At 50.6% G+C, this 21,235-nt stretch overlaps 1 protein-coding gene across 1 annotated transcript; it reads left to right on the top strand.

The window, feature by feature from the left end:
• Nucleotides 1-2,301: 2,301 nt before the first annotated feature.
• Nucleotides 2,302-20,387, top strand: Endou (endonuclease, poly(U) specific). Its single transcript, XM_051160299.1, has 10 exons — nt 2,302-2,516; nt 7,156-7,278; nt 12,670-12,732; nt 13,202-13,339; nt 13,772-13,943; nt 14,710-14,909; nt 17,432-17,545; nt 18,154-18,260; nt 18,844-18,986; nt 20,267-20,387. Exons 1-10 carry the CDS (start codon nt 2,462-2,464, stop codon nt 20,385-20,387), a joined length of 1,236 nt encoding a protein of 411 aa, XP_051016256.1. The 5' UTR covers nt 2,302-2,461.
• The last annotated feature ends 848 nt before the right edge of the window (nt 20,388-21,235 follow it).

Genomic DNA, 21,235 nt, shown 5'->3' with positions numbered 1-21,235 from the left:
AGTGGACTACTGCTGGGGTCATGTGTACTAACCCAACAGGAGTCAGTGGTTTCAGGGGGCCCCACCTCCACCCCAAGCCCATGGACTGGGGAGATAGCTTGCTGTCTGAGTTAGGGTCTCCAAAATGCATGTGAATGTAAAAGCCAGACACAGCAGTGCCTGTTGCAATTCCAGAACGCCTATGCAGATATGGGAGGTGGTGCAGACAGGAGACTCCCTGAAAACTCCAAGCCAGGGAGCCTAGCGAACACAGTGTCAAACTACAGAGATCTTGTCTTAAACGAGAACCAACACCCAAGGTTGTTCTCTGACCTCATGCAGGTGCCTGTACTCACGCATGAAAATACACGTGCACAAACACACAGAGAGTGGAGACAGACAGATAGATGAGAGACAGACAGACAGATAGATGATAGACAGACATACAGATGGAGAGAGAATTTTTGAGGCCCAAACCCAGTGACAGCCTAGCACTTAGCATAAAATGGCAGCTTAATAAATTCACCTGATGGAGTATCCACTTCCCACACTTCTGACAGCTGCCTGGCCCCCTGGCCCTGGCCCTCAGCCTTTCCCTTCTCCCACCCCACCACAGAGACCCCACCATCCCCCTCTTCAGCATATCTGTGGCATTCTTTCCCTGTCTCCTTTCATCATGCGTCTTCCTGCATCGCTTCCTGAGTCAGGTTCCAGTCTTCTGGAGTTTTCATGGTGGCTCCCTGGAGAGAACTTGGCAGTATGGAAGCCTATGTGAGCATCTAACTGAAGGAGACCTGAGGATGAGGGGCAGTGGGGCCAGTAGATAGAGAAACCTGCTGGGGGTACATTCTGCTTTTCCTGTGTGCTTGTATATGATTATTATATGGGCATCTGTCTTAGTTAGGGTTTCTAGTGCTAGAGAAAACACAACCAGAAGCAGCTGGAAGAGGAAAGGGTTTATTTCATCTTACAATTCTCAGATCACAATGCATCCCTGAGGCTTTCGGGCAGGAACTTGAGGCAGGAACCAGAAGGCAGGAACGGAAGCAGAAGCCATGGGGAACACTGCTTACTGGCTTGCTCTTCATGGCTTGTTCACCCAGCTCGTTCTCTCTCCCTCCCCCTCCCCCTCTCTTTGTGGTTTTTCAAGATGGGGTTTCTCTGTATAGCCCTGGCTATCCAGGAACTCACAGAGCTCTGCCTGCCTCAGCCTCCTGAGGGCTGGGATTAAAGGATTAAAGGCATGCACCACCACCACCTGGGATCAGCCTGGTTTCTTTTTTCTTTCTTTTTGTTTTTGTTTTTTGTTTGTTTGTTTGCTTGCTTGCTTGCTTTTCGAGACAGGTTTTCTCAGTGTAACAGCCCTGGCTGTCCTAGACTCTTTGTAGACCAGGCTGGCCTGGAACTCACAGAGATCCACCTGCCTCTGCCTCCCGAGTGCTGGGATTAAAGGCGTGCGCCACCACATCTGGCTTAGCCTGCTTTCTTACACAAGCCGGAACCACCTGCCCAAGGATGCCCCTGCCCACAGTGGGATGGGCCCTCTCACATCAGTCATCACCAAGAAAATGCTCTGCAGATTTGCCGACAGGCCAAGCCTATGGGTGTGTGTGTGTGTGTGTGTGTGTGTGTGTGTGTGTGTGTGTGTGTAATTTTCCTTAGTTAAGATTCCTTCTTCCCAAATGACCCTAGGTTGTGTCAAGTTGACATAAAAACTAGCCGACACAGCATCCAAGCTCCTCCGTAAGTCGTGTCTGCATGAGTGGGTTGACAGTGCTTGCTTAGTGATGTGGTATCTCCCCCCCCCCCCCATATCCTTATGTGCTTTTCTCTAGACAGTACATCTTAGGTGGTGAGCTCCTAGAGGGTGGGTGGGAATAAGGTCTGTGAGAGCAGATGAGCAGTCTAGAGGATGTACTCCCAGTCTCCTCAGGAGTGAAGGCCTTCAGGGGGAAGTCCAGCAAGCACTTGGGATCATGTGGAAGAGATTTCTGCATGTTTGAGAAATGGAACCATATGACCACAGTACTTCCTTGAGTCCCCACAAATCTGAATCTAGACCCACAGTCCCCAGCTGGTTAGGACTTAGATCACCCCAAAGATGAGCACTCCAGTGTATGCCTAAGTTTGAATAGAGAACCTGCCAAACCAGGTCCATCTTGCTGCGTCTGCTGGTGTGGCCTATTTTCTAGCTACAGACAGCAAGCATTACCTGTTTTAAACATCTGGCATTACCTGCCTGCTTAGTCACCATCTCTTTGGCTTCAAACAGCTGTGGGGCCCCACCCCCTCTCCACCTCCTCTCCATCTGTGATCCATCCCTTCCCCCCTTTCCTTCCTGGAAGGATCTAGACACACCAGATCCACAAGTCCCGATGTCTTTAAAAGGATCTGCCTGGGGAATACGGCTCATCTGCGCCCTGTGACACCCACCTGGATTGTAGTGGAAAGTCCAACGGCCATTTCTGCTGCAGCTGGCATCATGAAGGCCTGTGTCCCTCTTATAGTGGTCATCCTCTGTGGCCTGGCCTGGGCTGGTAAGTCATTCTCCGGTGGACATGGGAGTAGTGTGGGTTGCCTAAAGGACAGAGGGCTGGGGTATCTGACAGAGAGTAAATGCTGTCATAACCCAGTGGACCACTTTGGCCTGTCCTTGCTTCAGGCTACAGGATCAGTCTATGACGCTGGCTAGTGATGTGAGTGAGTTGCCGAGCTGAAGTCTTAGGGAATCACTAGAAAAGCCAGATTCCGTACTTGGGCCACTGCATGGTATAAAAGGGAAGGAAGTTGGCTGCTGCATTGTGGTTACCTGGCTGCCCTTGGTCACTCCCTCCTCAACTGCCTGGTGATAGGTGGACTTTAGGGGATTCGTGGGCTCAGGAGGAAACCAAAGCCTGAGACTCAGAGGTTGAGCCCCGTCTGCTGGTGTGGCCTATTTTCTAGGGGACTACATGAATGGTTAGAGGAATGGGTTTTTGTCTCAGGTTAGGGGAGCTAAATAGTAGAGAAAGCATGCGCTTCTCTGTGCTTGCAGGTAGTGTGGGAAGGAGGCACGTGCTGGAAGAGGATAGGAAGACTTTCCTGTGCAAAAAGCTGCTGCTGCTGTGTTAATTGGTGATCACTGGGTGGGGTGGGGGGCTGAGCTGAAGGGTGTGAGCAGATTCCTCCTCTGCCCAAGGAGAGTCAGAGCTCCTGCAGTCCCACCCTCCCGGGATATTCTTACTTCAGACTGGTGAAAGGATCTGTTAAGTTAAAGCAAGCAGACCAAGTAAGGGCTCAGCCCGTTGGAAACTGTCAGGGTTGAAGCAGAAATATTTCTAGGAGGAACTGACTTTTAGTATCCCATCAGGGTGTGTATAGGGAGACCCCAGTGGGATTACCAGATAGAAAAGGTGTGGAGGAAAAGAGCTGTTGCCACAGTTCTCACCACTACACGCATCTCTTTGAGGACACAGCTCTGCCTGGGTCCTGGATCTGGGATGGAAGAGGAGGAAAGGAACGGGTAGGCATGAGATCTTGGGTCAAGTCTGCTCATTGGAGGATGAAGGGGGCCTTGTGGGACTAGCTGGTGTAGAAGGTCAGTCAGAGGGCTTGCGCTATGCCAGCCCCGGGACAGGATTGCAATCAGAGACGTCTGGTCTTGGAGGAGTTTTCTGAGGGCACGGCCATACTGGTTTCAGAGGTGCAGCGGCTCTGGGCTACTAGGGGAGAGAGTGTTGGTTGGCTTCTGCTGTGAGATGGATTGGAAGCAAGGATAAAGAGACACCAGAAGGCCAGAGTGAGCATCCAGCATCTTCAGACTTGGATACCAAAGTACGAGCCACACCAGGAGTCATGGCCCCACACAGGCGATGGTCCATAAGCCAGGCATCTTCTTCCAAAGACTTGGCTGTTCCACACGAACAGAGGCAGGAGGCTGATCTGGGAGATGAAGAGTTTTGGTTCACTAGGTTTCCATGGAAATAACATCTGGGTTTCCCTGAGAGACAAACATGTGGGGATGCCTTCAGTTGTGAAAGGGCATGAGGGCTGACATAGAAGAATCCTGTGTCCATCCAGGTTTGGTACCAAGCCTTTCTTGACGGCCAGAGGGGGGAAAGGGTGTGACGGCTGTAGCATGCTAAGGTTTGAGAGGATTCAGAGAGATGTAGCTTTCCACAAGGGAGAAGAGAGCCTGGGGTGGGGAGGGAAGACAAAATGAAGAAAAGCAGAGGAGAATTAGAACAGAGGCAGTAGGGTGAGGGACACAAGCTGCTGGACTAGTGAGGTGGGCCCTAGATTGGTGAGTGAGGCTTCTATGAAAGTTTTGTGACAAAGGGAGGCACTGGGTGGGGACCTAGAGTCATAATGAGGAGTCATCTAGTGTCCCCCAGGACAGCACAGTGAAGTTCACGTAAGGAAAAATCCCTTCTACTCCCACCTGCCACCCCCATAACCCAAGGTTACCTTGAAGCAAAGCAAATTCCCAGAGGCATGTTGAGATCTGTTGGCGTCAGTTCTGACTGGGGACAAAGCTCTGAGGCAGAGATGACAAATCCACACAGCATGGGCCGGTGGGAGAGAGAGCTCTCCTGAAGTTCACAGCCAGCTAGCTATTTACTTGTCCTTCTCAACTCCTGCCAGCCCCAGAACACGGTGAATTCCATCTTCTGGACTTTGCCTTGGTGGCCCATTAAAAGCAAGGCCCTCACTTGCACTCCCTCCCTTGGGACTCTGGGTGTTCTGCCAGGCCGGCGGGGCAAGCAGCTGACCCAGTGTTCCTTTTGCCTTGAACACTTTTTCTTAAGACCTTAGCGTTTAGGTGCCAATCGAGATGACTTAAGATTCATGAAGGGTTCCCAGTGTGCTTGGATGAAAAAGTGGCCTTGGGCTTGGCCTCCTTTAGGGACAATCCACTGGAGAGATGCCTTGTCTTCTTGAATATGTTGGAGGCCCTGCACACAGTATGCAACGGCCTCAGGACCTGGCTTAAACTTGACCTGACACTTCTCTGATGTCAGATGATAAACCATCCCGACACACATGTGATAACAGCCCAGTTCACAGCATGGCCCAGAGGAACTGGGGGAGGGAGTCAGGCGGTGTCGTTTGTGGGCAGGTGCCCTGACCAGGGATGATTGCCTGGTCATTTGCCACCTCTGATATGGGCTGTGGAATGTTGCCATTGTTTATTTACATAACAAATACCGAAATGGCTCTATTCTGTGTCATACACCACAGGAAACCCTTTGCCAACTCATTTGCTTCTTATATTTATTCTATGAGATAGACTCAAATTTTGTCCTATTTTCACAGAAAAGGAGACACAGGGCCACACAGCTGGAGGGCCTGGTATCCAGAATTTCAACCCAGGCCACTGGGTATCAGAATTCAGCCTGCTCTGCTGTGTACCCCTGTGAGGCTTAGTAGAATCCCAACTCCAAGTCTAACCTGAAGCAAAACAGATTGTTTCTCCCTTTCTAGTCCTGGTACATGCCCAGCCCTAAATGTCAAGTTTAATCTTATTCCAGTCCTTACCCAAATATCAACACAAAAGTATCGCTTTTTGCTTGGTTCTTTGTTTGTTTGTTTTTTCGAGACAGGGTTTTTCTGCATAGTCTTGCCTGTCCTGGACTCGCTCTTTGGTCTAGACTGGCCTCGAACTAACAGAGATCAGCCTGCCTCTGTCTCTTGAGTGCTGGGATTAAAGGCGTGCACCACCGCTGCCTGGCCTCAAAAGTATTGCTTTATTAATGAATTTAGTGCTCCTTGCTGTAGCTCTAAGTTCAAGGGCAAGCCCAGCCCTGGTCTAAGCCAGGTTTGTGTTTCTTCGTTGGGCCAGTCTACACGCTCATTCTAGTCCGATTCTTGGAGCTGTTTTTTCTTGTTGTTGTTTTGGAGTTTTTTTTTGGGGGGGGGCATTATTGTTGTTTTCTTTTCTTCTATTGAGACAGAATCTGATGCAGCTCAGGCTTCTGTCCCACAACATGTGGGACATGACATTACAAACATGCACCTGGCTTCTGATTCCAACTCTGACATCTTGCGGAGTCCTAAACCCTGCCCCCTCAGCCCAGTGTTCTTGACACCCAGGCCTCAGGAGCCACCCACACCCCTAAGTCAAGAATGGAAGGAATCATCTCCTCACCTTGTGCCCAGCATTTGCTGTGGTGGGCATAACAGGCCTGCTTCCTCTTGGAGTGGCAGCGTGTTTATAGCGTTCTTTGCAAACGTTCTGGTCATTGCCGGGTGTGGTGGCACACAGCTTCAGCCCAGCACCCAGGAGGAAGAGGTGGGTGGATGTCTGAGCTCGAGGCCAGCCTGGTCTACAAAGCGAGTCCAGGACAGCGAGGGCTACACAGAGAAACCCTGTCTTGAAAAACCAAAACAAACCGAAACAAAAAAACCAAACCAAAACAAAAGTCTGGTCATATGCCCTCTGTGACCAAAAGCTTGCTTCTGTAGATGGTTTGTCTGGAGCAAGGGATGTGGTCTGCGGTTGTGTAACAGAATCCTGTCCCAAAGCCCAGTTCTCACCCACACCAGCCTCATTCCCCACCCAAGCACAGAATGCATTCCAGAGGCTGGACTAAGCAAAGATGTGACATGGGGGAATAGGATGCAGAGACAGGGTGAAGGAGGGGGGAACAAAGAACAGAAAGGGGACAGGGGGTAGAGTGAGGGGTGGCCTAGGGGAGTGGCAGGAGGCAGGAGGCAGCAGCAGTGGCTGTCCTTCATCTACAGGGCACGCCAACGAGCCTTGTCCAGGACACTGACCTCTGTCTTCGGCCTCTTGGGAGTTTAAAATCTGAAAAATTTCCACCCCAAACGAAGGTTTCTTTTGACAATCTGGAGGCTCTGGCTACATCCACTGTGGCTGTGGACTCCAGTCAGGCCATGGCTGTTGAGTTTGTGACAATCTCTTCTTATCGCTCACGCACTACTTCTTTGCTTATTTCTGTCGCGGGTCCCCTCAAACAGGCACCTGAGTGTGAGCCCCTGGTTGGCCTGAGTCTGGGTCATGCTGGGCAGGTTAAGAGTAGGGAGGCCTATGTTGAGTTGGGAGGCTGTAAGCATGCTTGCCCTGCAGGCAGCAATGGCCTCGGCTATCCCTCCCTGACCCCTCCTTGCAGGGGCAATTTAGGAAAAGCATGGGATCCCTGAAGTGCTGACTTGTGCTGGTCTTAACTGCCACAGGAAACCTGGAGTCTTGCGCATCTCGCTGTGATGAGAAGTTTAACCGGGACGCTGCCTGCCAGTGCGATCGTCGGTGCCCCCATCATGATGACTGCTGTCCCGACTATGAACATCTGTGCGCTGGTGAGACACCTTGTGGGATAAAGGGTCAGGAGACACAACAGGCCAGGATGTGGGCAAGTCTGGACTGGTGCCCCGAAGTCCAGAGCAAGACTGGAGACTGAGGAGAGGGCTCTAGGACCCAGGAAGAGGATGTGGAGGGCAGGGATGAGGGGTCTGGGATTTAGTTATCACTAGTCTCAGGTCTTCTAGAAAGTTCTTAAGTTGAAAGTTTAAGTACCTTATTCCAAAAAAGAGAGAACAACATTATTCTTAGGTGTATTTGCTTTTTTTCACTATTAGTCACGCTGGAAAAGACACACGTAAGTGGGAGGCAGCACTCACAACCTGCATGAAACGGGAAGATGGCTTAGCCTCTGTGACGTTATAGCACCGCCATGCTTTAAACTACTTTCCCCACGACACCTTTCAATCCCAGCACTTTGGGAGGCAGAAGCAAGGCAGGTGTGAGCTGGACAGCCAGGGCCTACATGGTGAGAATCTGTCTCAAAGCAACAACAACAAGACATGCCCTTCCCCAAAAGGTCATTTATTTCTCTCCTGGCACAGATTCAAATGCATTTCCCTCTCTATATTGGGAATTGAACCACGGGTCTCAGATACACGAGGAAGGTACTCTTCCACTGAGCTGGCTTCTTTTCTCTTTCTTTTTAAAAAGGTTTATTTATTATTAAGTATACGGTGTTCTGCCTGCATGTACACCTGCAGACCAGAAGAGGGCATCAGATCACATTCTACATAATTGTGAGCCACCATGTGGTTGCTGGGAATTGAACTCAGGACCTTTGGAAGAGCAGGCAGTGCTCTTAACCTCTGAGCCACCTCTCCAGCCCTGTCAGCTTATTTTCTACTATTGATTTTGAGACAGGAAATAACTAAGTTTCCAAGGTCAGCCTTGAACTCACTATGTAGCACAAACTAGCCTTGAATTTGTGACTCTCCTGCTGCTGCAGCCTGCCAAGTAGCTAGGATTACAGGCTTTTATGCCCAGGCCCAGCTAAGTGAATACTTCTTGACAAATCATCTCTTAAATATTTTGTGTGTGTGTGTGTGTGTGTGTGTGTGTGTGTGTGTGTGTGTGTCTAAGACGGCCAGAAAAAGGTGTTGGCTCCCCTGGAACTGGAGTTATTGGCTTGTAAGCCACCTGACCTGAGTGCTGGGAACCCGACTTCCTCTGCAGGTGCAGCTGCTCTTAACTGCTGAGCCATCATCTCTCCAGACCTTGAAATTCATGTTTGAATAGACTCCTTGTTTAGACTCCCTGCTAGAATGATCACCTGCCGCAGTGACGTGAAATCTTTCTGGGTTCCTTGTCAAACCGTGCGCCCGACTCCCAGTTTGGAAAGTATGATGCCAGGTGATGCAAAGCACAGTCTGGGGGGACAGGACTGTCACATGTGGTTACACGGGCTGTGTGCTGAGTAAGGCCACCTGGCTGAGCTGCCAAGCTAGAGCAAAATCCAGCGTGCTTCCTTCTCCTGCGGTGTGAGCACTGGTGAAGATCCATGTCTGCTAAGAGGAAGGGATGCTCACCCCCCCCTCACCCCCTCCCTTTTCTTCCTCTGCCTCCTTCTTTTCTGTTTGTTTTTTGGGACATGGTTTCTCTGTGTAGCCCTGGTTGTCCCAGAACTCACTCTGTAGACCAGGCTAGCCTCTAACTCAGAGATCCACCTTCCCCTGCCTCCCAAGTGCTAGGACTAAAAGTGTCGCCACTGCCTGGTGGAATGCCTTCTTCTTAATTTGCTCAACTTGTCATCTGTTGACCATGCCGTGTGCTCCCAAGTTTGTTTCCACTCAAAGGAAACTTTCTTCAGGTTACACAAAATGCACCTATATATCTACTAGCCTGATCTAATAATAGTCAAGCCTGGAGCTCCCTGGCAGATTCAGAGCCCAGCTTTTCCTGCCGTGCCTGGGCTCTGGCTGGGCAGGCGCAGGAAGATCTGTTCACCTTGAGCCATCATGCTAGCCTTCGAAGATAGAGACAAAGCCAGAAGGAGAGCCTTTTCAGCCCTCAGCTTCTGATTTGCAGATCAGAGCTTCCCCCCCCCCAACCCCCCAACCATGGAAAATACTTTGAGCTTGTTGAAAGTCTCAGCTCACCAAAGCCTATGCAGCACAGACTGCAGCTAAGAAGCCTGCAGATTTCCAACGCCACAACCTGGCACTAAGCAGCTGGATGTGTCTCATCTGGGTGACTAGCTTGACTTGTGGCCCTGATAGTGACGGTGCAGTGCTACCCAGCAAACTCACCAACAGACTCAGAATCACTGAAATGCTGCCCTTTCTTCCTGGGTACTCCACCACGTGACAAGGGAGGAGTGCGGATCCCTGGAAATATTGTTTCCTTTCTTTCCCATTCCGACCCCATCTCCTTCTGCCCGGAGTCAAGGCTTCTGTCGCTGGTTTCCTTTTCTTCTACCTGGGAAGAAGTCATGAGTTTACAGGAGCGTCACGTGTGCTGTCCCCTGGCAGCTTCTTGTGCCTCAGTACTTGATAGCAGTGAGCGAGTGAGGCAGCAGCAGGTGGAAGGGGCAGCTGGAGGTACTTTCTAGGATACAGCGCTTGCGTAGGCCTCTGGTACAGGACTTTTATTCTACAAGTGTAAAAGCTCGAGCCTGCCAAGGTGGCACATGCCTTTAATCCTAGCACTTGGAGCGCAGAGGCAGGCAGATCTCTGAGTTGGAGGCCAGCCTGGTCTGCAAAGCAAGTCTAGGACAGCCAGGACTACAAGAGAAATCCTGTCTAGAAAATTTTTAAAGAAACAAAAGAAAAGGCTCTTGGGCAGGCCTCTGGTATAGGACTTTTATTCATAACTGTTATAGCTTTTGCGGGGTCCTGGAGCCCCAGGACCCCACAGCTTTTGTATGAGTCTAGGAAGTCAGACTTTCCTCAGCTCTTCACTGAAGCTGGCACTGCAGTTTGCTTTGGCCTCCATCAAGGATTCCACCACTCAAGGAGCAACTGCCGTCTCTCCTTTTGCTGTTATTGCTGCTTCTGCCACTTGTCAAGGTGGAGTGAATCCCTCGAGTGTGACAGAACAAGCAATGGCTCCCAAAGCCGCCTCTAGCTGGTGGCTTCATGGTTTTGGGGGTTTATTGTTTCACATCTAAACAGGGTAAGGAAAAGGTGATAAGGAGCCAGCAAAGTAAATTAATGTGGATTCGTTAGGGGAAAGTAAGAAACACTCTAGAAAGAAAGTGGGAGTGGCTCCAAGGATCAAGGGTACCGCCATATTGCCTGATTGGTGATCTTTTATGAGACTTGGAGTAGGGACTGGATTGGAACTGAGGCCATTTTTATTGACACTGGTAATTCTGAGCACATGCAGGCCTAACCAATGAGAAGGTCACATACCTTATGCACAGTTCTTTGACCCAACAGGAGAGGTGGCCACGTGTTAATAATCTAATCAAGGGAGTGGCCACACGTCTCAGGATCTACAATGGGCCTTGAGCTCCCTCCTTCCCAGAGCTAATGCCTGTCTTTTTTTTTTTTCTTTCTTTCTTTTTTTGATTTTTTTGAGACAGGGTTTCTCGGTGTAGCCTTGGCTGTCCTGGTCTTGTTTTGTAGACCAGGCTGGCCTTGAACTCACAATGATCCACCTGCCTCTGCCTCCTGAGTGCTGAGATTAAAGGCATATGCCACCACCATACGTGTCTTAAAGGCAGCACATTTTCCATGCTCCCTTCGGCAGCCCCCCCCCCCCCACACACACACACAGCTTGCTGGTCTTCTTGCTGCTGCGGTGGCCTTCTTAATTTTTCTAGCCCGGTTGCTGCCTTTTGATTTGGGTTCAGCTGAGCCCACTCTCCTAAAAGTGCAAGGGAAAGTGCTCAGGAGAGGCATTGTATTAGGTTTAATGGGCGCATGGTGGGTGTCTCCCACACAGTGCATGTCGTGGTTAGAGGGGAAGAGGTCTTGGCACCAGTCACAGCAAACCTTCTCATGCAGGTAGAACTTCCTGTTTCCTCCAGCCGTGGCATCGTCCCCTTGAGAGAGCTCCAGCCATTCTTCTTCCATTGAACCAGAGCTTCTCAAACTTCTTCTGCTTGGGACTCCTTTATGCCTGAGAGACTTTTATGTGACTTTTGTGTAGCACATAGCTGTATATGACACCTATACACACCCAACACTTACTACTATAGCTGAGTACAGTGGTGCACGCCTGCAACCCCCAGCACTAGGGAAGTCAAAGCAGTAGATCTTGGAGTTCAAGGCTATCCTCAGATACACAGTGAATTCAAAGCCAGCCTGGGCCGTTCTGCGGTCCTGGGCCAGAACAGATGTGTGGGCCTTGGGTGACGTGACAACATATGTGGTGCATGTTGTATGTTCAGAACCAGAACGCACTTGAGGTCACACAACACGTGATTGAATCCTGCCGGAAACACCTCAGACTCATTTACATGTTTGAGTTGGGGCTTTCACTTTTGGCCATTGCCTGTTTAGAAACATTTTACTGTTGGCAAGCTCTTCTTGACCCCACATTCAGTTCTATCGCCCCCTACCCCATAAGAGGCTGTGACCCAACAGTTAACCTGGGTCAGGCCAGCAGGGGAAATGCTGTACCACTGGCTTGGTGGAAATTGTTGTAGAGTCAGCCAGAGTTCTCAGAAGCTTGTGCTTGCACAGAGTGTGGTGCCAACTCTTTGAAATGGCTGTGGCCCCGGACTGTGGCTTCAGGGCCTGGGGTAAGCACTGCCACCATCAGGCAGTTTCCGCCATGCACTAGAGCTCACACTCAGCTACTATGGCTAGCATGGCTACTATGGCTAGTATGGCTAGCTGTTCTGAAGCATCAAAGGCAGCAAGAGAGGCCAGTGGCTGCCAGTTAGGGGGTCAAACTGCCCCATCTCCCACTCGTTTACAGGAAAACAACAGAAGGAGTGCTTACAGAAAGAACTATACCATCAACCGTGATTTTGAACATATTTTAACAGTGCTTCAACAATATTTAACACCTGCCCAGCCCCCCAGGGAGAGGTGGGTCCCCCCTCGACTCTCTTAATAGGAACAGGATGTTCTGAGCTGAGAGCCTTGTCATTTGGAGAATGCTAAAATGCTCTATTCATCTGCGGTAACTCAAATTGGCTTTCCATCTAGAAGGGACGCCACCGCCTCTTCCTCCTCTTTTTACTTACTTTTTCTTTTTAGGTCTTTTGAGGACAGTGGGCACCAAACCCCAGAATGGTAGAACATTTGTCACCTAAATTTCCCTAAATTTTCCACAATCTGACCTTGGGAAGCCTTACATTTTCAGTCCTCGGCCTTCAGTGTCAGGAATTTGTCCACGTACCTCGAGGCTTGGAGGCCAGAGCCAGAGCCAGAGCCAGGGTGAAAGCTTGAGGGAAATCCCAGGAGGGTTGGTGACTTGACTTTCCTATGTTACAGCTGATGAAGGTCCCCCCGAGCCAAAGGCATTCTTGGATCCGAAGGATGCGATCCCAGCCAGCCGTAAGCCTGAGGCCCAGATGGGATGCCCGGGGGGTGACAGGGTTGAGAGGGTGCTACAGCAGAGGCAAGGACCCAGGCCTAAGCCAGAAAAATGAGGCTGGATCTGCCCAAGGGAGACACTGGTGGATCCAAGGAGCGAAGGGGAGGGGCGGCCAGGAAAACATCTGAGGCCTGGGGAGGGGAAGGGAAGAGACTTTATTTTTAGAGTGGGAAGACTAGGAAAACAACAAGTCAGAGAAAAGAGTCCAGCATCAGAAAGCGGAGGACTTCCTGGAGGCAGGGTGTGCAAGGAACGGAGCTTGTTTGTTGTGGGGTTTTGTTTTTGTTTTTTTTTTCCAGGAGACCTTTAGCAAGGAGCCCAACTAGGGGTGTGGGTAGAAGGGCTGGTCTTTAGGTTCCTAACATATCCTCTACAGGGTTGCCAGGGACTCAGGACACACACACACACACACCTCCTCTGTCCTCTTAGACCTGTATTCTGCACCAAGTTCCTGCCAGGGCCGCTGCCGGGAAGCCTACGACAAGCACCACCCTTGCCATTGCAATGACCGCTGCCAAGAGTTTGGGGACTGTTGTGAGGATTTTGACAGCCTGTGTGGAGACCGTGGTGAGTCCTGCTCTGTCAGCATAGCCCCAGACATGAGGGAACTCTCTGGAGTTCTCCCAGTGTGGTCCTTGGACCAGCAGCATTAGCAGCATCTGGGAATCCTTAGGAGAGATGACAAACCCCTAGGTCTGGGGCCCAGACCTGCTGCTCAGAAACTCTGGGCTGGGCTGGCCCTTCCAGAAGCCCTCCGGGGGATTCTCGTGCCTGCCTCACTCTATGACCCTTCTTAGGGCAAAAGAGCATGAGATCGGCATGTGCTGACCTCAAGGGTCTTTTACCGTCTTGTCCTGTAACTACCAAGTATTGGGTGGTGTTCCCTCCCACCAGAGCAAGTTTCCAGAAGGGACCAAGAGGGAGAAGCGATTGATCTTCAGACAGTTGGCACCCACCTCCCCCTAGCTCTCAGACCATCCCTGTCCCAATTCCTCTTAGAGGGCTTCTCGCACAGCAGTGACGCCATAACCACGGAGGAACTTCAGAGTATTTCTGAGGTGATCTACAGGGTAGATACCAATAAAGCTCAGAAGGAAGACATTGTCCTCAACAGTCAAAACCGCGTCTCCCCGTCAGAGACAGGAAACCAAGTAGACCGATGCCCGGAGCCGTGAGTGCTGTTCATTCCTTCCGACCCCTCACCCTCGTCCATCCTCACTTCCTCTGATGCCTCAGACTTTTGCTCCTCAAGTCAAGGCTGAAAGGGAGAGTGTGGGGGGGCAATTGATGTCCAGACACAAAGAAATCACCTTGAGGTTAGGTGGGTGTATAGCCAGAAGGTTTCTGTGGCTGGCCTTCTGAGAGAGGTGAGGTAGGAGAAAAACAGACCTCATAGTTGGCCTTCAAAAGCATCTTAGTAAGCATGCTTGTGGCTCCTGCCTTTAATCTCAGCACTGAGGCGGTAGAGGCAAGTGGGAGTTCGAGGCCAGCCTGGTCTACAGAGCGACTTCCAGGACAGCCAAGGCTACACAGAGAAACTCCATCTCGAAATACCAAACTAGGGGCTGGAGAGATGGCTCAGTGGTTAAGAGAACTGCCTGCTCTTCCAAAGGACCCAGGTTCAATTCCCAGCACCCACATGGCAGCTCACAACTGTCTGTAACTCCAAGATCTGACACACTCATACTAAGGCACATTAAAATTAAATATTAAAAAAAAGAAAAACCAAACTAAACCAAACCAAAAATAACAACTACCCCCCCCCCCCCACACACACACCACCAAACCAAGCAAACAAAAAAACCTCAACCCACCTCAGGTTGCCCTTTGCTCCTGAACCCATCTCTACGCGGTGCTCCTGGCACGTCTGGAAGATGTTGGGAGCGTTTCAGCTGCATACTCAGGCCTTTTAATGGCTCTCCCTCCACTTGCCCCAGGCTCTTCACTTACGTCAACGAGAAGCTGTTCTCCAAGCCTACTTACGCAGCCTTCATCAACCTACTCAACAACTACCAACGGGCCACCGGGCACGGGGAGCACTTCAGTGCGCAGCAGCTGGAGGAGCAGGGTATCTTCCTCAGGGAGGTCATGAAGACAGCCGTCATGAAGGAGCTCTATGGCTTTCTCCATCACCAGAGTGAGTGAGCTTTCCCTGTTGCACAAAGCTGTGGGGGTGAGGTGTGTGTGTGTGTGTGTGTGTTTGTGTGTGTGTGTGTGTGTGTAGAGCTGGTAATGAAGCAGGCAGCACTGGCATGGAGGCTAGGAATAGCCAGAAGAAAGCTACAGTGATGGGAGACCCACGCAGCAGCTAAACAGCCTTCCAGCTTGCTCGCGCCATCCCATCCTTTGAATTATCTTGTGAGTTCCCTGCCTTATGAAGGGAGTGAGGACCCCCCCATTCCCAGCTCTATTCCCACTCTGCGCCCTTTCCAGCCACCTCAGGGACAACCCCCCCTCCCCCAAGTCACGTCAGAAGCTGTACTTTGGGTAAGTGTTGTTCCCGATGCCTCCTGGACGGCAACGGAGATCCAGCAGAGGCTCGGGGCGCACACTCTATTAGGAAGTGGTCTGGCTGGACCACTCCAGATACAGATCCACGCAAATCAGACCAAAAAAGGTTTTGGCTTCGGGGCTTCTTGGCTCTGGGTTCTGTTTGTTAGTTTCCTCCAGATTCCTTTCCTCAACTCTGGCGAGCTGGACTCTGTCTTGGAGGTGGATTTGTATGGGTCTCCCTTGCTGGCCCTGGGGACTGTGTCCAGGCAAACCTGTTACTTTCAGTCAGTAACCTTAGACAACAGTAGAGTTAACAGCTCTGTTTCTGAGATACACAATCCTGTGGTGCCCCCTGGTGCCTGCTCTCTGGTAAACACTTGTGAGACAGGCATGTCAGTGGATCTCAACCTTCCTAACGCTGTGACCCTTTTATACAGTTCCTCATGCTGTGGTGACCCCCCCTACCACAAAGTTATTTTTGTTGCTACATCATAACTATAATTTTGCTACTGTTATGAATCATAATGTAAATATTTTTGGACATAATGGTTTGCCAAAGGTGTCATGACCCACAGGCTAAACCCTAATTTTTCAGCAAAAGAAACAGAAGTCTGGTCAGGCTGGAAGATCTAAGTGAGCAAAGAGCTAGAAACAGCCTTCCAACTCACAGAGCAGGCTTCACAGCACCCCAACTCCTCTCTCTCACTCCAGATCCCACTATCCTGCTACGTAGGGTACAGAGGCTCCAATGGCTCATGCCAGCATCGTTTCAGAGTTTGAGAGATTAGGGCATGGCCTAAAATAACTCAGCCAGACGGACTTGGTTTGCCTCTTGGTTCTGCCACCACTGGTTGTGATTCTGATGGTATAGTTAAAAGGGGCTCCCAATTTTTACATATTAGAAACATAATCTCAGCCGGGTGGTGGTGGCACATAACTTTAATCCCAGCACTCAGGAGGTGGAGGCAGGTGGATCTCTGTGAGTTCCAGGCCAGCCTAGTATACAGAGTGAGTTCCAGGCCAGCCAGGACTACAGAGAAACCCTCCCTCGGACTCCCCCCTCCCCACAAACAAACAATCCCTAGTGCTGTGTGTTGATGATGCCCAGAGGTGACTCAGCTGCGGATTCATGGGTTATCAAGAGTACTTTATTACTTTATTACTGACTCTGCCTCGCTTTAGTACACCTGCTCTGCCTGGCCCTTCCCACCTACCGCACTCGATGTTTGATTTCCTAGACCCGGGATGTGAGTTAACCAAACCTCTAGGCAATGTAAATTACGTGGTTGGTAGCAACAGCGGGTGTGGTTTTAGCAGCACATGGCAGGGCGAGCGCCTGCCCGATTCCTTTTGTTACCTCTCTAGTCTTATCAGCGAGGTCAGTCTCTCAAGCCTGATCCTTGCAGAGCATCAAGGGGGACCCCAGCAAGTACTAATAAGGGTAAGTGTTAGGTCTGTGAAGCCGCTCTGTTACTTCATACTTGTTTTCAAGCAGGGCTTTAAGTCCTTGAAAGGAGAGAATATTCCTGGTATCTGTTTTGGAAGTTCCTGATTTAAAACTTCAGCTCTGACCCTCCCCGGTGGCCTCTTCAACAACTCCACTTGGCTGTCTCTTATTTACATAATGCTGTAGTGAGAACTCACTGTTCCCGGAGACCTGCTCCTCCCTAGGTCTTCTCATCTCAAAAATATCACTATAATCCATCAGTTCTCATGCCCCAAGACCAGAAGTAGTTAGTGTGTGTGTGTGTGTGTGTGTGCCTGTGAGTGCATATGCATGTGTGTTTGTGTATGTCTCTGTGTGTCTCTATGTGTGTCTCTCTTTGTGTCTGTGTGTGCGTGAGTGCACGTGCATGTGTGTCTCTGTCTGTCTGTCTCTCTCTCTCTCTGTGCATGCCTGTGAGTGTGCGTGAGTGCGTATGCATGTGTGTTTGTGTATGTCTCTGTGTGGGTCTCTCTCTCTGTGTGTGCGTGAGTGCGTGTCTGTCTGTCTGTCTCTCTCTGTGTGTGTGTGAATTCCTCAGCCCATTGACCATGTAGACTAAACATCTGGTGGCATTTGTTGAACCCCCATCTTTCCTGAGGTGCTGGACCAGGTACCTTCCTTGCTTCCCAGGACCTGATCCACTTCCTCCTCCGAATAGTCCTTTGCTTTTCTCTCCACAGACCGCTACAGCTCTGAACAAGAGTTCGTGGACGATTTGGAGAACATGTGGTTTGGGCTCTATTCAAGGGGCCACGAAGAAGGGGACTCGAGTGGCTTTGAACATGTCTTCTCAGGTAGTCTCACTCTGCTTGGCTGAGAAGAGTGGGAGGGACAAAGCTGAAGGAGAATGGTTCTGCTTAGGGGCTGGACAGTCCTGAGCATTGGTTAACAGGAGCCAAACCACCTGCAGAGAGGAACTAACTGCCAGGCATCTGAGGAATGCTGAGGGGTGATGGCAGCTCTAGTATACCCACAGGGGAAGAATAACCAGTCTTGGAGCTCTCAGGGTACCACTTAGTACGAGCACGTGTTTGCTGGCATGTGTGCCTCTGAGCAGGTGTCTGCTGCTATCGATTGGCTACGGGCTTCCTATAGAAGCTGTTGTGTCCCTTCATCCCTTACGGTTCCCATGAGCCTGGCTTGATCCTGTGGAAACAGTCAAGAGGAGTACGCCACAGCGGTGGATTGTCTAGGAGGAAGGAGTCTCTCAAGGGTCTTGTGCCAAGAAAGAGAAGGCAAGCAGATGAGAGTGTCAGGCAAGGGGCTAAGTAAGCAGCAGAATATTCTAGAAGTCAGAGCCTGGAGATGGGGGACAGGCTTGGCATGGAGTGGCAGAGAGAGGACTAGAGGGGAGAGGATGGGAAGGGAGCCCAGACCACCCACCTTGGACTCTTTGTTACAGGCGAAGTGAAAAAGGGCAAGGTGGTTGGCTTCCATAACTGGATCCGCTTCTACCTGCAGGAGAAAGAGGGTCTGCTTGACTATTACAGTCACAACTATGACGGGCCTGTGAGTACCTGGGCTGCAGGAGCTTGGCTGCTGCCCAAACCTCCTGCCCTCCCTCTGGCTTCCAAGCACTCAAGACTTGCTTTTCACTCTGGTCCTCACATGAAGCCTCCTGCCAGGGACAGGAGACAGAGGGCATCCCATCCGGGTGGGAGGCCAAGGCCAAGGGCCAGTGCTTAGACCTAGACCAGAGAACAAAGGCATACATCTACCCCTTAGAGAGTGGCTGGAATGTTTAGCCTGGCTGAGCTAAACTCCACGTGTTTCATTAGGAACTTCTGCTGCCCTACACCAGGAAATGATTTGGGGGACATCTGGAGGGCCACAGGGAACAGCTGTGTCCCTGCACTCTGGGTCGATCACGTGGCTGTTACTTTGACTTCCTTCCACCGGTAGCTTCAGACAGTGGGTCCGAGTGGGACTCGAGCACTTTGCACAGTAGACTGTCCCTTCTGTCTGTTTAAAGAAGCCAGTGTCTCCAGAAGGCTCATCACGGACCACGCCCCACCCCCCTACCCCCATAAACACTAGCTGACTGTTGGTGCCTGGTTCAATCACATGACCGTTGCTGTCCTTTCCTCTGCAGTGGAATTCCTACCCCGACGTCCTAGCGATGCAGTTCAACTGGGACGGCTACTACAAGGAAGTCGGCTCGGCTTTCATTGGCAGCAGCCCCGAGTTCGAGTTTGCCCTCTACTCTCTGTGCTTCATCACCAGGCCAGGCAAAAAGTGAGTATTGGGGTGACCAAGGGACTAGGGCAGTAGGGGAGTCTCCGACTAGTGTCGTCCAGGATAGCATCAGAGGAACTTGAGCCTGCCGCTCAGTGGCTGGGGTGGTTGGAGAGTCCGTTGTTCTTAGCTTCAAGAGTAGATTGGACTGGCAGAACCATCTCCCTTCCTGGGATTACAGATCCTCTTGCCCGCGCAGCCTCTCAAGTGCTGGATTCACAGACATGTGCCACAGCGCCTTGCTCTGGTCCTATTACTTCCGAAGCAGGAAGCAAACACTGAATTTCTGAAGCATTTGGCTTGGGGCATTCAGGGTATTTCTCTGGGGAGGGTGAGGAGCATTGTCCCCTAGGCAGACGGGACAGTAAGGTCCAGGGTTGGAAAGCTCGCTGAGCACAGGGAGTTGGAGCAGAGACTTTGGAGTGCAGGTGCCTCTGTCTGGGAGACTGGAGCCCTTCTGCTTGTGATGACTACGTCTCTCCCATCTGGAACAGGTGTAAAAGGCACTTTTACTCTCCTGGCTCAATTGTTGTGTGGGAGGCTTACTGCCTCCTTCTGCTAACCTAGGCCTAGAATGTTTTAGCCTCTGAGGCTTAATAAGCTCGCCCTTGCTTGTTCTTTCTGAGCTCTGGGCTGACTGGTTCAACTCAGATGTTCTGGCTCAAAGTCCTCTCCCAGCTGACTTGTTTAATCTGACTTCTCACTTGCCCTCTGAATTGCTCTGCTTGGCTTCACACTAACTCCAGCAATCTGCTCTAATCTTCTAGCTTCTCATTTTCTGGTTTGTTCCATCTTCACCTGATATCCACCCCCCCCCCCCCCCCCCCCCGCAATCCATCCCTCTGATAAAAACTGCTTCTTAAGTAGCTTCCCTTTCCTATCTCTTCCCCTGAGAGTTGGGCAAATCCTAGTCTGTCAAATCTTCTCTGATTCATCACCTTTTCCCACCAGTTAGACATCACTTTCACACATGGGTGCTTCCTTCTACAAACTAATCTTACCTTTATTTGGTATTAAAGGCATGTACCACCATGCCTGGATCTAAGCTTTTCTTTACCTGATAGTTGTTCTATACCAGGCTGGCCTTGAACTCAGATCTGCTTGCCTCTGTCTCCTGGATTAAAGGCGTGCTTGTATTCCAGCCAGATCACACAGACATAGAAGGTCTTTGGATGTGATCTCTTGCCAGAGCAGCCGTGTTGTGAATTAGTATTCTTCTACAGACAGGGGTGGATGAAGTTGTGATCTCCGCTGATTTGATTCCTGATCTTCCCCGACAGGTGCCGCTTAAGCCTGGGTGGCTATCCTTTGGCCATCCAGACCTACACCTGGGATAAGACCACCTACGGAAATGGCAGGAAGTTCATCGCCACAGCCTATGTGGTGTCTTCTACCCAGTAGGGCTTGCACCCAGATGGGGTATGAGGGCAGAGGGCCAGGCAGAACCGAGGTGCTATTTTCTCTGTACTGAGGAGGAGAGGGAGGAATGGAGGAGCCTCAGAGGAACCCCAAAGACCAGTACTATGAAAGGAATCCAAAAACCTAGAAATACCCACATGGGAGAAAAACAAGAAAAGATATAATTAGAAAATGCAGGAATCAGCCAAACTTTGTCTTCCTGTATTTTGGTAACATAAACAAAGAAATGGAGCTCTCTCTGTCTAGAGAAGACAGAATACTCAAGAGCTCTAAAGTACAGTGGGGCCATGAGCAAGTGTGTGAAGTCCTTCGCCTCTCACCTCTAATGTGAAGGGGAGGGGGGTTCCCTTTTCCTCCTTGGGGCTTGGGGAGGGGGTGACACTGACCGTACTATGGCTGTGAAGGGAGGAAGAACAGGAAGTAGAAATTCAGGCTGTCGCTGCACCCAGCTCTGCAACTGCGTCTCAGCCTTGTGTTGGGCCCTTTAGAACCAAGCAGATGAATCTTAGAGAATCAAACCTGTGACAGGGCAGAGTCATGGGTTGAGGCTAGAGCAGGTGGATTCCTCAGTCCTGAGTGTCTGTGTGGCCCAACTCAGCTCCTGCTTCTAGAAGTTTCCCGCTTACAGATGTTTAGTGCAGCTACAGCCATGTGTTTTGATCCCACACTGTGTTTTGTTTTGTTCTGAAAGAATTCCCCTCATAAGAAGATTGAACATCAAAAGAATAAAAGAATCTATAGCTCGGTGTCACTGACAATCATATTAATGTTTATCCAGCTGCCATAATTTGAAACATTCTAGGCTGGGAGAAGAGGGGCCCTGGGGTTCC

Source organism: Acomys russatus, chromosome 17, assembly GCF_903995435.1.
Source record: "Acomys russatus chromosome 17, mAcoRus1.1, whole genome shotgun sequence".
Lineage (NCBI taxonomy): Eukaryota > Metazoa > Chordata > Mammalia > Rodentia > Muridae > Acomys > Acomys russatus.
Note: the sequence above shows the minus strand (reverse complement) of the source record. Positions and strands in the feature narration are given on the sequence as shown.

What these genes read in the sequence shown, in the direction of transcription:
- Endou (XM_051160299.1), top strand. Translation starts at nt 2,462, where the DNA reads ATGAAGGCCTGTGTCCCTCTTATAGTGGTCATCCTCTGTGGCCTGGCC. An exon ending in GGATGCGATCCCAGCCAGCC is followed by an intron (nt 12,733 to 13,201) that starts GTAAGCCTGAGG and finishes CTGTCCTCTTAG; the next exon opens with ACCTGTATTCTGCACCAAGT. An exon ending in GTCACAACTATGACGGGCCT is followed by an intron (nt 18,261 to 18,843) that starts GTGAGTACCTGG and finishes TTTCCTCTGCAG; the next exon opens with TGGAATTCCTACCCCGACGT.